Below are 15,622 nucleotides of genomic sequence, written 5' to 3'. Positions count from 1 at the left end.
TTTCATAAAAATACATCATATTTGAGAAATTAGATAAAAGTTAGCAGAACTTGCAATAAAAATTAACTTGTAATAATTATTATGAGTCTTGGCTATAAAATAGAGTCATAAAAATCTAAAGATACTTAATGCAGTGCCTCTTACGTATTGAGAAATTTATTGAGTCACACAGAGAAAAGTAGTAGTGAATTAGTCAGTAGTGAGTAGTCAAGAAATTGGATAAATATTCCAATATTGATTTCCCAGGAAACAGTACAATACTCCCTAGAATCTAACTTATGTTAGGTAAAAAAAGAAACATCCTCAGGGAATTTTAAGGAAACCTAAGGAGAGTTAAAACTGAGCAATGCAGTAGCAGAATACATTCAGAAAAGCTACTGGAATGATGAAATGAAATTGCATAAGATTATTACCTATTTTAAATTCATTGTATCATGGTGTCATTGTAGGTATAGGTACCTCAGGAAAAAATGCTCAGAAACATTAATGCTCACAGGTTAACAAAGGCAAAGAAGATCCCTACTGAGTCATGCACACCTCATAAATCTTTGGGATGATCAAATTTTCCTTGAAGATTGACTTGCACACTAGCCAAGCTATTTGAAAAAAAATGTGTAATTAAAACAGTTTAAGAGAGGGGAAATGAAATAAGAAGATATGGGAATGTGTAAGAGAAGAATTAGCAGATGAATAGGAGGAGGGATGTGTCACAGATATGCTTCACATATTATGTTCATTAATTGGCATATATGACAAAAGTCATGCTAAATACAAGCTTGGGAGGAAACTTCAAAGGACAAATTTTCCATAAATATATTTCTTTTTTCTTCTTTATAAGACCTCTCTATACTGACTAGTCTCTGAAAAAGACAGTCTTCTGAAGAGAAGGATGGATGCATACGAACATTTCTACCTTCCTAGAAGAGGAAGAAGTGGCAGTAGGTAAAATATGCTTATCACAAGAACTGGTTCAAGAATTCCATTGATGCCCCATGATCTGGCTCAGCCCATTACAGAAAGCACAGATGGAAATTCAGATCTGGATTAAAGCTCTTTCTGCACATTACAATGCCTTCCCAGCATCTTTAATGAAACTTCTCTTGAGATATGAACATTAAGCTGTGCTCCTTCTGGCCTGTTCTTCATCAGAAGTAAATTTCTGCCCTCAGACTGCATTAATGACTCTGCTGATGACAAAGGAGATGAAACAAAGCACAGCTCATTCCACAAAACCAGCAATTACTTTTCTAGGCTAGGAGAAACATATTAAAATGGGTGATGACAGCTAGTTGTGTTAGAAATTAATGATACAAGGCTCAAAGTACTGATTGCATATCCATAAGAGGTTTCATGTTCAAAGGGGGAACATTTGATTGAACTGAGTTTATATTTAGAAAAATGGGATCTGTTCCTTTCAAGCACTATGTTAGATTTGGATAAATTTCTTTTAAAAGCATTGCACATTTCCTTCCAATTTTTTTCCTGCAATACTTGCTATGCTTTTGTATATCACTTTAAAAAACCCAAAACAACTCTGACATTTAAAAGGCAAAAATTATTTCATTTAAGTCCTGACTGAACAAACTGGACCATCAATAGCTGGAAATCTTTCTTTCTCCTATTTTAAACTAACTAAAAGTAATTGAATTCTTTGTGAACCTTTGTATAAGTATTTTGGTGTTTGCAGTAAGAATGGCATTCTGGGCATGCCCACCTTTTCCTGTCTTGCAGCAATCCTCCAATAATGGGCAGCTCAGGACACCAGACCTTCTCACTAGGGAGCAGATCAGTAATTGCCTATAAAGGGTGCCATAATTCCTGTTGTCTAAGTCAAAGGTGCTTTGAAAAATGAACAACTGTATCTGCAGCTTGATCAAAACAGCAGCAAGAAAAATAAACCAGTGAAAACCCATTAATCAATTTGGTCACCTTTTTTTTTTTTAATTTGGCATCTTGCACTGCAGCTCAGTGCTACTGCATCTGGTAAAGCCCCAGGCATGGCCTTACAGATTGTTTCAGACCTCAGGTATGCAGCTAGCACACATTCCCACCACTAACCTCCTTGGACATCTTTAAAAAGTTAGTTGACCAAAAGCTCAAAACAAGGTGTAATGGACTTGTCAGCTTCATTTTGTTATGGCTTTCGTATGCTGTCACCTGAAGGAGTGTCAAGTTAATCTTGAGCACATGTATGGAGAGAGGAGATTTCTGCTGGTCTGGAAAAAACGAAGACCTCAATTAACTGTTACACAGCTTTGGGTGCAAACATTCTCACATTATTTTTCCAGCATGCTTAGTCCCCCCAAATTAAGAAAATCCAGAACATTCAACAGTCTCACCAGTGACTGAAAAAGGAAAACTAAATCCATGTAAGCTAGCTAGAAAACAGTCACATGATAACTCTAATGCTGAAGAGTTCTTTCAAGTAGCTTAGCCATACAGCCCCTTTTTCCTGCTCTTTAATCTGTAATGTTCTTATCCCTCAGAATAAAAAAGTAGTGGCTGTTACTACAGAGTGATCTTGTTATGCTTGATGGCTCCCAATGTACTGTTGTTCTAGTGCTTTGTTCAAACACTTGTGAGTCGTTAAAATATTTGAGCACTCACAGTCCCCTGCAGAAGAAGTTTCACATTTAATGTGCTTAACTTTTCATTCCCAGTCTGCCTTTTGTTGCTTGTGTTTTATTTATTTCTTCTTGTGTTGATATCATCCTTCAGACAGAACACCTCCTCTTCCTTCCTGAAGTTTATGTGAATCCTAACTACCTCAATAAACTAAATTTTATGGCAGCATCCTGTGAGTATTTCCAAAATGCTCAAATCAATGCTGAATAGAGATAACCAAGACAGTTTAATGTGCTATTTGAGTGCCAAAAGCACCACAGCAGCCTCCCTTGGCTCAGGAGGATAAATTAACCCAAATGAAGAATGACAGTGACAGAATATTTTTACGTAGTCGCATATAGTACTTTAAAACCGTAAGAAGAGTGATCATACAGAGCAAAATCTATCCAAGACTGCTTTAGTGCAATGAAGTCACAGCATTGAATCTTTCTTCACATTTACAGGGAAATGCACATTCATACCATGCCTTGCTGTAGCTCGTTAGGGAGAAATCCTGCTTGGCACATGTGGTTGATCAAACCAATCTGGTGCATGGAACAGACACAATCTGTCATATGGCACAGCAGCCCTGCATTTTGTTACTGGGATCAACTTCTCACATAAGCAGTGTGCTAAGTGCACATCTACACAAGAACAGCAGCTGCAGACACACACTGACCACAAGGCCTGATATGCCAGATGAGTCACCGCATCATGGCACCCCACACACAAAACGCGCACAGGTCGAAGAGCTTCAGATTATGTCAATACTTTTTAAGTCCTGTAAAAGAAGCTAGAGAGCTCTAGGAGCTTGTTCTTGAACAAGATTCTCCACAGGGAGGGGTAGGTGTAACTACTGTTAGCACACTGAGATGGGTCCTTTTTATAAGCCACTGTTTTTTCCTTATTCATCCTGGCAACCAGATGAAGTAGAGCTCAGTATTCCCACTGAGGGAAAATCAACTGTCTCCAGAGTAACAACAGGGTTAGGGTGCAAATTAGCTGGCACTAGAGGTAAATATTCTAGAAAAAATTTAAGATGAGTTTCATTATTTCTGAAATATCAAGGGAAATTTATATAAAAAGTCATAAATTTCAAATATTAAACTTCATCTGTGTGTAGAGGTGTGTGGAATATTTCCTGAAACTTGTGCTTCTTTGTGCCTGCCTAGAGTGGAAACTAAAAAGATTTGTCTGTGTGCTGAGGAACAAACAGAAGGGAAGAAGGGGGAAGCAGAGCTGAGCTGTGAATTCTACAAAGGTTATTATTTCATTCAAAGACATACATCTTGGAATCCCTAATCAGCTTGTCCCTTCAGAAACTTGTCATAGAAGGCAGTAATAAATCATTCATGCATTCACTCAGTCATTCACTTCCTGAGTCCCACTGAGAGCTGTCTAGCTGGAGACTGCTGTGAATGTACACAAGACTGAAAATACAAGTGAGTTATGTAACAAACTAATCATACAGGAGATGTCCTGTATGATGGCAATAGCAGCATTAAAACTGTTCAAGGAAAAAAATGTAATTCAGTATGAATCTAAAGAAATAAACCCTTGCAGTCAACATGACCAAAAAGGTTGACAAAACTATAAAATATTATTTTAACATTCCTCTACAGGATCCTCCATCTGGAAAGAAACTTCAAAGAACATACACAGGAACTACAACACATTCATATTCTGCTTTATCCAATGTAATCTCCATCTCCATAGACAGTAGTACATGTCTGATGGAAACACACATACATTCCAAGGTCATAAATGTTATGAGCTAATAGATCAAAATTAGGAGGAACATTTGCAAAATATATTTGGAACTTTGCCATGGAGCAGAGCCTGCTGAAGTACCCACTGATATCCTCTCTCTTTCAATAAAAACCATAGAGCATAACTTACTTCCATTTAGCAGCTGTCTAGCTATTAGGGAATGCAAGGTTTGAAGTGACTTCCTGTTTACTGGAGTTCACTTTCTTTGGATATTGCTATCACAGGAACAATAGAATTTATGTGGTTTAATTAGTATCTTTGGACTTCAACCAACATTTTAGTAGGTTTCCTTAAATCTCTGGAATTTGATTTTTAAGTTCACAAACCTTTCCCAGCTCTTCAACAAAACAACAGCAGATTGCCACAAGAGCAGTTTTATGTAGTAACTAAAGATAGCTGAGGTGCATAGAGTTCAGTGACAAGTGTTCATGAGCAGGAAAGCTCCTTCAGGAGCTATCTGCCTCTTGTAGTTGAATATGCATCTATTACACATACCTGAATTAAGCACACAACTGTGTATTTCTGCCCAGATTCACTTATACATACAAAAACCAAAAGATTGGCAACATAGTGGTAGAATTTTAGAGGAAAGGGAGATATTTATGTGACAGATTTTTTTAAAAAAAATTTCCTGGGTAAAAAGAAAAATCCTGGGTCAGAAATTCAAATCTGTTTTGTGATTGTGGATCACTGTTTGTATAATATTTATAAACACAAATATATACCATCACAATAGCATATTTATTCTGAAAACTATTCAATACTGTTATTCTTCTATCACTTTAAAAGGGATTAGGGAGATAATCTCGTTTCTAAATAGATGGACAAAATGATACATTTTCCTTTCACTTTCTGAAGAACACATATCTTGAGTCTTATAGATTTTCGAGATTAAAATCTTTTGTGGAGATCCTTTTAAAAATGTTTTTAAAACCTTTGCATTGAGCGGTTCTGGATTACAAAACTGTGCAGGTATTCCTACGAACAAACAGCTCTCAAAGTTTTCTAAATGAATCAACATGAAGATAACTTCTCAGAGTAATATTGGACCCCAGAATTAACTCACCTGACTTTTGTTTTCCATACATTTTCCCATGTATTTGTTTAGTCTGTTAGGAAGGTTTTAAATATGCCAGCAACACAACATACAACACAACACTGGGACTGCTGGCAAAGCTGAGCAATAAAAGGAAAATGAGATTTACAGTAGCTGCACCATTTACTTTTACTATGAAACAGAGAGGCATTACCAGGCTACGTGCTATAAACTCAGATGTTCAGAGATTTCTGGGCATGTCCCCATGCTGTGCACCTCTGCCAGAAAACTGTGGTTTCAATTCTCATTTGCAATGTCAAGTGATTGTATAAATTAACATGGCACAGACTGGTAGGAATATCTGCTGAGTTCGTGACTATGGTATCAGCTAAAAATTCTGATTCTAATAAAAATAACAGAGTAAATATGCAGGAGACTTCATGTCATAAGTCCATTGATCAGAAGTGCAAGAGAGGATAACAAAAATTCCCTAAATATTTGAGTAAACCTTCACTTCTTATACTGGTTATGGAATAACTGACCAACCTGACAGAAATCAGAATTAAATTCATGCCCCTGCATACACAGGAATAAGGCATCAAAGAAGCACTTACAGCTGGAGAATATCAGAGGACAGGAGTGTTCATCCATGGGGAAGTTGTGCAGCTGCAGCTGGCACTCAGCATTGATGGTAAGCCTGTGAAGAAACCAAGAGTCTGTTACTGTGTGCCAGTACAGGCAGCAGCCAGAGGAGGAGGCAGGGTAACCTTAAGCATCATGCAAGAATGGGTTTGATATCCATAAGTAAGGCCTGAAAGGAAAGAACCATATTTGCAGATTGTTCGGTGGCTATTTAGGCCTGATACAAAACAACGATAATTATCTTAAATGATTTCAGACACATCATCAAGACTTTCTGGATCCCAGGAAATCTGTGCATATGTGTTTCTCTAGACAATTCATCATAGAAGGTTCTGGGATGAAAACAACTGTTCTTTACAAAAATAACAGGAAATATGGCTCATGTTGTATGCAATTCCACAAAATCTGTATTTCAGAGGGAAACTTATAAAAATATTCTCCATGTGTACTTATAGTGTGAACTTAAAATTCTTTCAATTTCTTCAGGCTGTCTCTCCAAAACCTAATAAATCTCTACATGCCATTCTTATCGTACCGATGCAACAAACAGATAAGCAGAAACATCACCATCCCTACTTGAACGCTGGTTTTACATGACATCCCTAAAACAAAGTATGCTATGAACACAGCCAATTTTAAAATTACTGATAAAAATCAATAATCTTCAGTCTAATAGCCTACAAAGTGAATGTACTTACTCAGGGAAACTGAATTAAGTGCTAGTTTATTGTACAGTCTTTTTAAAAAATGCTACGTAGTTTCATGACAATTAATGCATGTGGGCTATGTGGGTTTTTCCTTTTGGAAACTAAATAAAAAGATTAAAATTTTATGGTGAAAGGTTTGTGTCTCAGATATAGGATGGCACAGAGAAAAACTGTCTTGGAACAGGTCACCTGTGAGGAATTTCATTACTGTAGTAAATTGCCCTTATTATTAAATGATTGCCCTGCCACTGGAAAAGGATTTGCAGTGTTGCAGCAGGAGGGCATTCACACCCTAAAAGGGGCAGGGAAGAAGATGGAGAGGTATGGAGCATGACTGTACCTTGTACACATAACACCCATCAACACCTGACAGCACCAGGGCATACACTAGCTACCTCTTCCATGTCATTCCAATCGTGACACTTAGATAAATTTGGCTTGAACTACACAGTGTTAACAATGATCATTCCAACAGCTTTTCCTGTGTAAAAATGAGGTCGACCTGATAGATCAAAAAGGACTCAAAAAATCTTTCACAAACTAGAAATGCTCATTCCAATGGGTCAAGTATTAACTTACTTTTAGCTGGTTTAGACAAATTTTGTAGTCCATTTGACAAATAGTTTCTTTAGTGAGAGGTACGTAAGTCTAACTACTATTATGTAGATACTTGGCCTGAAATACTGAAACAGAGCTTGATAGAAAAAAAAAAACCCCAACCAAATAAATAATCAAAATCTCCTGAGGGAAAAAAACCCCCAATAACCCAACCAAGAGAATATTGGAACTGACACCTTAGTCCCCAAACTCTTCAGCTAAAGACAACTGCAGTAAGCAAGAGCTCTTCACAGTAGAGCAATCCTAAGAAGGAAAGGGCACTAAAAATATCAGCAGCTTTTCCAGATGTTTATTTCCTTTCCTAATGTTTTCCAAAGACTTTGTATTGGAGCCCAAGAGCAGCTGCAAGTGTGATCAGCCCTCTCAGGTGCACTGAGAGGGCTGAACACAATCACAGAAGAAAATGTAGCGTGAAAGGCACATCTCTGAAACAGCTTCCCTTGTGGAACATGGCTTATGGCAAAACTCCCTTCTGAACATCTCATCTCTTCCACAAGTAAACACATATTTTGATTCCACAGGCTTTTTAAAATGCAAATATATACAGTATTTCTAATACCATATAGTCGATTTTATCACAAATATTAGAAAACTGTAAAAGCCTTTCCTCCAGCAATTCACCCTTCTGATGAGATGTGACAGACTATCTTTCAGCATGACTTATTTGAAGAATCAAGTATTGGAATTAGCATGAATCTAAAAATGCTTTATCCAACCCTGCATCTAACTCCGATCAAAAAGGCTTTTGACAGGTTTTATGGGACTACATATTCCCGATTTTATTACAAGCAGTAAAAAGCCCAGCTTGTCTAATTTAGACAGACTTATTTCCTATTTCTCAAGGTCGCTTTCATAGAAAGACAAGACTTTATTTTTTAAACTTGGCAGTACTTATGCCTGAATAATTAAATATTTGAAAAGCGTGGCCACATACACATCAGGAAGAAAACAGCAGAGGAGAGCAAAGATATTGCTGAAAATTACCCTTACTACACCAGAGCTGGGAGAAGCTTTCAGCCCTGCACCTTGCCAAGTGCTCACCTGAGGGTGTACAAGATCTTGCCATCATTCCAAATGCGGAGGAGCTGGTTGGGGGTGGTGATCCAGTGGGCCTCTGCTGTCTTTGAGTTACGAAATATCGTGTCTGGGATCCAGATCAAGCCAACCATGTTGCTGTTCAGAGTCAGTATCTTCATGGTGCTGTTGAAACGAAGACGGCTGTCTGTCCATGTCTGGGCAAAAAATATATCAATTTGATATTCCTGCAAAGAAAGCATAATACATCAATTGAAATCAGTTCCACATTTCACACTATTTGGTGTTTGATTAGGTCTGTTCTGGTGTAGATCAACAGGGTATGTTCTGGCCAATGGAGCTGTGTTTTCTTTTTCTACTGCCTTAGGAATATTTTTTTTCCATTTTTTCACCCTTTTTTTTAATATCTAGCTGCTTAATGAAACATGCTAAACATCTCACTTCCATTAGTCCTGTGCCATAACAATTTCAGCATTAGCATATTCTTTTTCATTGTCTCAGAAGTGTCACAGCTAGAAGGTATAATTTACAGAGACTTTGTCATAGAACCCATAAGAGACATGAAAGAGGAACAGGAGCAACAGACATAAGCTAGAGAATGGTAAATTCCCCTGATTATAGCTATGCTTTTTAGGGAACAGGAAAATAATTTTTCCATTTTCTACCAATTATTCAGCCACACTTTCTCAGGCCACACTGCAGTAGAATGAAAAGGCAGGCATGTGCTCCTTTTACAGACCCTGATTCTAAGAGCTGAACACTCATCCCTGAATATGCTAATACCTTAATTTATATGAAATTTGTCCTTCCATTTACTCCATGTTTTACTATTCTGTTTCTGTAGGTAAGCCATCATAGTACATATAAATGCAGAAATTAAAGTACACATGGACAACAAAATTATACAGGTGAACATACAAACACAATGGTTTATGCATTTAAGACCCCATGGAAGAAACTGTATTTTAATTTTGTATTTGAATTGTGAATTCAAGCCACTGGAGGCTGCAAAAGGTCATGCTACATTTGCTTGTGTTCCTCTTCCTCTTTTCAAAGACTGAAAAATGAATAATAGACTGCTCTATTTTTGAACTTCAGGGAAACATCCTTCTGAGTCTGTCATGCAATACCCTCCCAATACCACAGGGCTGGCTCTGACAGGGATGACGTTTGCTGATGGGGCACAAAGTGTGTGCTCTACAACAGGGGCTAATACAGGGCTTGGGAATAATCCAAAAGAAAACATCTCTTTAGGACTCCTGGTAGATGCACTCCCGGTATATCTGAACAAAGGCTAATTAGGGGCTGTATGTAAAGTCTAGTATGTCTTTGACCACCCCGAGTTTGCTTTTATTTCACTTCTTTCTGTCTATTGTTTCAATGCAGTATTATTGCATTTTTTCCTTTATAGACAGTTAGTAGAGCTAGCAGTCTGAATTGAGGACAGTGTTTTTACTAAGAGCCACCTGTTTCTCCTGTGCTATTACATTTTTGGCAGGCCATCCCTTCAAAGCTGATGTTATAACACCAGGAAACCCAATTCACTGGCACTGTAATCCAAGTCCAAAACACACTCTGGGCCCCACATCTCTAGATGATAAATGATCAAAAGGTGCATAAGTGGCGCTAGCAGGTATCCAAACACCAGATAGTAGCTCACCTCAGGAGTTAAAGCCTAGCCACCAAAGGCAATAAAGACCATTTTCCTTCATAGCTCATCTCACTACTATTTCTCATTGTATTATTAGCTTTAGTTTTGCAGGGAAGATGACAGATTTGAATCTGAAGAGACTTTTCTTTCATAATGGATGACATCTCCACAGATTTGAGGCGTGTAATGTAATGTACACAGTGTACCTCTGTTATTCAGAAAGAACATCCTTAATGCACCAGGTTTTAGATATCAGAGCACCGATGTTCTTTTTTTAAGTCAACTGCATTTTAGCCTTTGAAAGTCAAGTGACAAGTATTTGGCACATTCAGCTTCTGTAGAGAGGAATATGCCAGACATGTCTATGGGTTTCTCCAAATGCTGAGTGAGTAGAGTTGCTTTTCCTAGCCCACATGTGAGAATCTGTATTTATAGAACCCAAGACTGTTTGTGTACAGCTGGCTAATGACAGTGCTGTCTTTTCACAGGATAAGTTTTTGCATGATATTCACATTTGAGCTTATTTTATATGAATGCTTCATTTTGACTAAATTTAGGAGTAACCATATTTCTTTTCTAGTATATCATGCATATTTAATGATTTTTAGGATTTAAGGTATTCAGGATTTCTACCCTGCCAAAAGACAGGAAAGACCCTGAGCTCCTTAATACATTACCATGAGAAGGTACTGCAGCTACATCTGAGCAAAGTGGGCCTCAGGAGCAGTGTAAATGTAACATTGTGGTTTCTATTCCAGTAAACCACTCTGGCTAAATGGATTACATCAGCCTAGAAACAGGGTCATGCTAACACCACTGCCCAACTCCTGTTCTGCATCTTTGTTATTTATTGCTGCCACCAATGATCATTATTCAAAATACCTGTAGAATGGGTCACTCCATTTCCCTTAATAAAAAAATTTCAACTCAAATTAAATGGTTCCCAGATCTTCTAGAGTTAATTAGTTCTGAAAAAAATCTTCATTTTTCTTTTGGCAAACTGAGATGATAAAAAAAGCAGCATTTTTAAAAGAAAAGTCATTAAAGTTGAAGTTAGTTGCATTGACTTTTTAAACGCTTTAACCCTATTTTTAAAAAAAAATTTAAAGTATTTACAGTCCTCAGTCAGAATGTAAAAATTACAAAACCAATTTTTTTTCCAGGAAAAATAAACACACACTTCCATTTAATATCTGAATTGAGATTCTCACCATTAATCCCTTTTGGAAGTGAATGTTATATCAGTACATCCCTTACATTAATCTTTGGAATTTCGTCAGTCTTTAACCAAGCAAATAAGTCACTTTTGAAGTTGGCACTCAATTCTCCACTTCTAATGGTTCCAACTCTACGCATATTTCAGAAAAATTACCTCTATCTTCACTGACAACAGATACTGCATTCCCAGTGAAGGCAACAGCTCCCATACGCTGTTTTGCACAGAGCTGGTACACTGTGATCTCCAGCACACAGCATCCAACAAGAAACTGCCAGAAGAAAGGTCTCTATGTCGATTTTACAGACAGGTCAATATCATATGATAAAAGAAAATAATACTCTTCCTTTTCTAGCTAATACCTGCCATTTTAGATCTTTACAAAACACAGTGATTGCACTTAGAGAGTTCAGACAGGACATCAGGTTTCAGTGATGTGATGCCTTACATGAAACAATATCCTAGGACTCTAAAAATATTCTTCATGTTCTGTTCTACCACTGCATCAGTAATTTTGTTTATAATCTTCCAATTCTTCCTTCTCCCCTTTTCTTTTTTTCCTGGCAGCAACTATTGACTACTACGATGAACACAGAAAGAAGTGAAAAACAGCAACATTTTAAACAAGGTTTCTTCCCAGCAGCAAAAAAGGTAAAACATGTTCTACAAGAAATATTGAGGTCATGTACAGAAAAGTGTTCTGTCACTAAGCCTTCTTGTCTTAATAGCACCTAGTTTGCCATGCTACCTAAACAGACCCAAGATTTTCCTACTTTTACCATATATTCACACAGTGCCTGGATGCATTCACTCCAGAGCAGCCAAACTTTGAAAAAGGCATTCATTTCCCACGAAAACTTAATCAGTTTATTTGTATTTTGTTTGATTGTATGAAAATACAGAGCCTCATTTCAGGCAGCTACAGAGTATCTTTGTGTGAAATGTCTTTTTGTTTTTCTTTTTTACTCCCCAGTGTTGCACAGCTACTTATGACCAAAGAATTTCTCATTGGTACTTTTTTTTCAAATTAACCTTAAATGAATGCTTTATCTTATATATTTCACCATGTAAAGAGATAGATCGTTCTACTTGGAAGACTTTGCAAGAAACATTTAGTATCACCTTAAAATTATAAGGGACATTTTGTCACTGAAAACCTCTGCATCACCTCCTATGAGGTTCCCTTTGAAAATGGGATTGTAATTTGACACCTGACAATGCTCACATAGCTTCCAAAAGTAACTCCTAAAACCAAGAAGGCATATTAGGGCTTTTTTACCTGCACAGTATGCAAGTAATTGTTTCATGTAGAACATTTCTTCCCATTCAAATTTTATAAATTCTTTAAATCTGTAACATTGGCTGAGAGAAATGACTGAATGAGATGAGGAAAATTAGATGGTATTTTCCTGTTCTATGGTTATGTAGAGAACAAGAAATTAAAGACAATTTTACCTACTTGATTTTCACTGATTTGTGGACAGAAGCTATAACCCAGATTTAGTAACAGTATTACCTGAAAATAGCTGCAGATAGTCAAAGTTCCAACTACTTGATTTCAGCTTTATTTTTTTCACATTTTCAAATATTCCTAATGTGGTTTCATTAGTACTTTGAAAATAATCAAGAGTCAGCACTGAATTATTTGCCCTTCAACTGTGTAGGAATGATTAATGATTGTGAACACCTTGAAAATGCCATTGTCTAAGTCATCTGTAGTCACAGAGAAAAATGCATTCTTTTCAACCAAGTCTTCAATTGTTTTCTCAGTCAAAAGAGTAGCTAACCTGCTGTTGGTAATACATGGAGCTTTTCTCCTATCACAATGTCTCCTTTTAATTCTGAAAAATATGATGTAATAGGCTGTCACAGTCAGGTAATGGATGCGAATGACCACGGATAAACAGTGTGGTATTCCTTTGTTGCTTCTGCTGAAGCCTTCTCATTTTTTCTGCATTTCCAAAATTCTTCACAACAACAGCAACAACAATGTCAAGAATTTCTTGCATGATACTTTTCAGGTTTTTACTGCTGCCAACTAGGCTCTTTTTGCTTTTATTTTTAACTTTTTTCATTTTAGAACCTCTATCTTGATTGGTGATAGAGTGAGACTGTAAATCATTAAAGCTGCTACTGGCATTTGTGTGAGGCTGGTAATCAACTAAAAATAGTGACATAATTAGGGTCCAGTTTATAGTACAATAATTCTGTGCCCTCCCACACCACAAACATTGTCTGTAGAAGCTTGGAACTACTCTAATAAACTGTGTAAGGGATAAAATCTCCTTTAGCTACCAAAAGGCTGGACTTCACTGAAGTGGGAAATCCCATTTGGAAGTCTAAAACTGTTCTGGAAATAGTATTAAACTTTGCTGTTATATTTCAGCCTAAACCATTCAGTAAGAAGTATGCTTAAAAAATGACTAATGGTTGAGTCTGTTATGTACAAAATGTCATAGAAATGTTAAGTATTATGTTTTAAAAGGGAACATGGGAAGGGGCTGTTCAGGGAAACAGGAGAGACATGGGAGCAAATCTCTAAAGACTGGGAGTCTCCCCCTTATTGCACACAGCCATAGACCACAGGTAAACACACAGGAATGTTCTTTCTTTATGCCCCTGTTATGCTTGGCTTAGAAGTACAAAGGGAAGGGTTTGAGATATTGTGTTTTCATAGAAAATGTCCCAAATACTAAAGCAATGCTCATTATGTCTATTTATTTATTCTGCAATCTGATGCACTTGAGAACATTAAAAGTGAGTAATCTCTTAGGAGTTCAAAGGTGATTTTCAATAAAAGCATATTTTTTCCAGCCCAGCTCACCTCTAAAAGAAAAGTTCAATGACTGATTCACCTGCCTGTTTATTTGTGTGACAAACAAGTGCAAGAGTAAATACTCCCTGAAATAGGGAATGAGTGGTTCCCTCTTCCTGAACCAGTACATTCACATGTCTGATATCAAAACACTGAGAGAATTCTCTTGAGCACAGGCCACCTTCAGCTTCCCTGATTTATTGCATTTTACCCTGGGCTAGAGTGAGGAGAGAATTGTCCTCTGTCCATCTTATGAACAGACTTTTGATAATTTGAAGAGGTACCTTGATCATACCTATTTTTGGTATTGATGGAAATAAGTAGCTCCACAGCAGCTGCCACACAATGTGTGCTGATTATTGATCAGATTGCATGCTGTATAGATTGTGAAAAGTCAGGAACTATGGTGATCTCAGGAGACCTCTAGAAGGCTTAAAATGTTAAGCTTTAATGTAAACCTTAATAGTACTGCCTGACAGCTTCTGCTTGGGTTTGCACCCTGTGTGCAACCTGCATTTTAATTTTAAGAAATGGTTAAAACCTCTCAGATATCCCATGGAAAGGAACTGAAAGTTCTACCAATGGAAACCTACATTCTCATTTTGTGGAAATAGTGCAGAAAGAAATAAATTCTATTTGCTGTAGAAAACACAGTAAAATAGTGCACTTCATATGCAGGGTACATTCAAAACTCTTGCGGTACCAAGACCAACACAAGCCTTCTGTGAAGACAATAATTCTCACACAGGTCCTGAAAGTTTGCCTCGCTTCCAGCAGAGCTTGGGATGAGTGGAGTAGCACCATTAGAGCTGCTTGTCACTTTTCCTGGAGTATCTGCCAGGCTGGAGCTTTGTGTTTCCAGAGGCTGCCCAGGAGTTAATGGGGGTGTATTTACTTCACACAATATAAAACACTGGGTTTGTTGCCTAACAGACAGCATAGCAGGAATCATCTTCCCATTCTCCACCAGTTTGCTTTGTTTCCACTCTCTGTGCTCCTGCTCCCTTTCCAGAACCTAATTCCTAATAGCCTCTATTGAGAGTGGAAGAGTGGGCAACATATTCCCACTTCTGGATTTTTTCTCCTCTTAATCTGAATTTATCTTTCCCATCAGTGTTAAGGCTTTACCTCCAAAAGACAGTCAAAAGAAAGAGATTAAAGATTAGTTTTACAGTAGTAGTAAAATATATAAGTTTGAAAACTTTCCAAACTGTTTTATGTATAGAAAGGCTTTCAATAACTTGCTCTTTTTTTTTGAGAATTTGCTTTGGTACTTTCACACTGTTACAAGCATCATGGTTTCATGGGCAAAACACAGCAGAAGAAGCAAATTCAAAATTGAGATTGTCACCACAAATGTAAGGGCTATTCTAGTTAGCAAAATCAAAATATTTTAGCAAGCAGCACCAATCATCTCCATAGCTGAATGCTTTGAGTAAAAAAAAAAACCCAAAAACTATTCTCATCACTGACTCAGTAGGAATGTTGAAGCAAGGAGGATGGAAGCTCACCTTCTTCACTGTAGTAT

At 37.2% G+C, this 15,622-nt stretch overlaps 1 protein-coding gene across 2 annotated transcripts in view; it reads right to left on the bottom strand.

Moving 5' to 3' along the window:
- Window positions 1-15,622, bottom strand: part of GABRG3 (gamma-aminobutyric acid type A receptor subunit gamma3) — a 304,616-nt gene that overhangs the window by 144,974 nt on the left and 144,020 nt on the right. For both annotated transcript variants that reach the window (XM_036382165.2, XM_036382175.1), the window contains 2 exons: window positions 8,419-8,639; window positions 6,025-6,107 (listed from right to left, as the gene is read on the bottom strand). In XM_036382165.2, coding sequence (XP_036238058.1) covers window positions 6,025-6,107; window positions 8,419-8,639 — 304 coding nt within the window. The remainder of the gene's footprint in view (window positions 1-6,024; window positions 6,108-8,418; window positions 8,640-15,622) is intronic.

This window comes from Molothrus ater, chromosome 2 (assembly GCF_012460135.2).
Source record: "Molothrus ater isolate BHLD 08-10-18 breed brown headed cowbird chromosome 2, BPBGC_Mater_1.1, whole genome shotgun sequence".
In the NCBI taxonomy this organism is placed as follows: domain Eukaryota; kingdom Metazoa; phylum Chordata; class Aves; order Passeriformes; family Icteridae; genus Molothrus; species Molothrus ater.
This window is presented reverse-complemented; position numbering and strand designations above follow the sequence as displayed.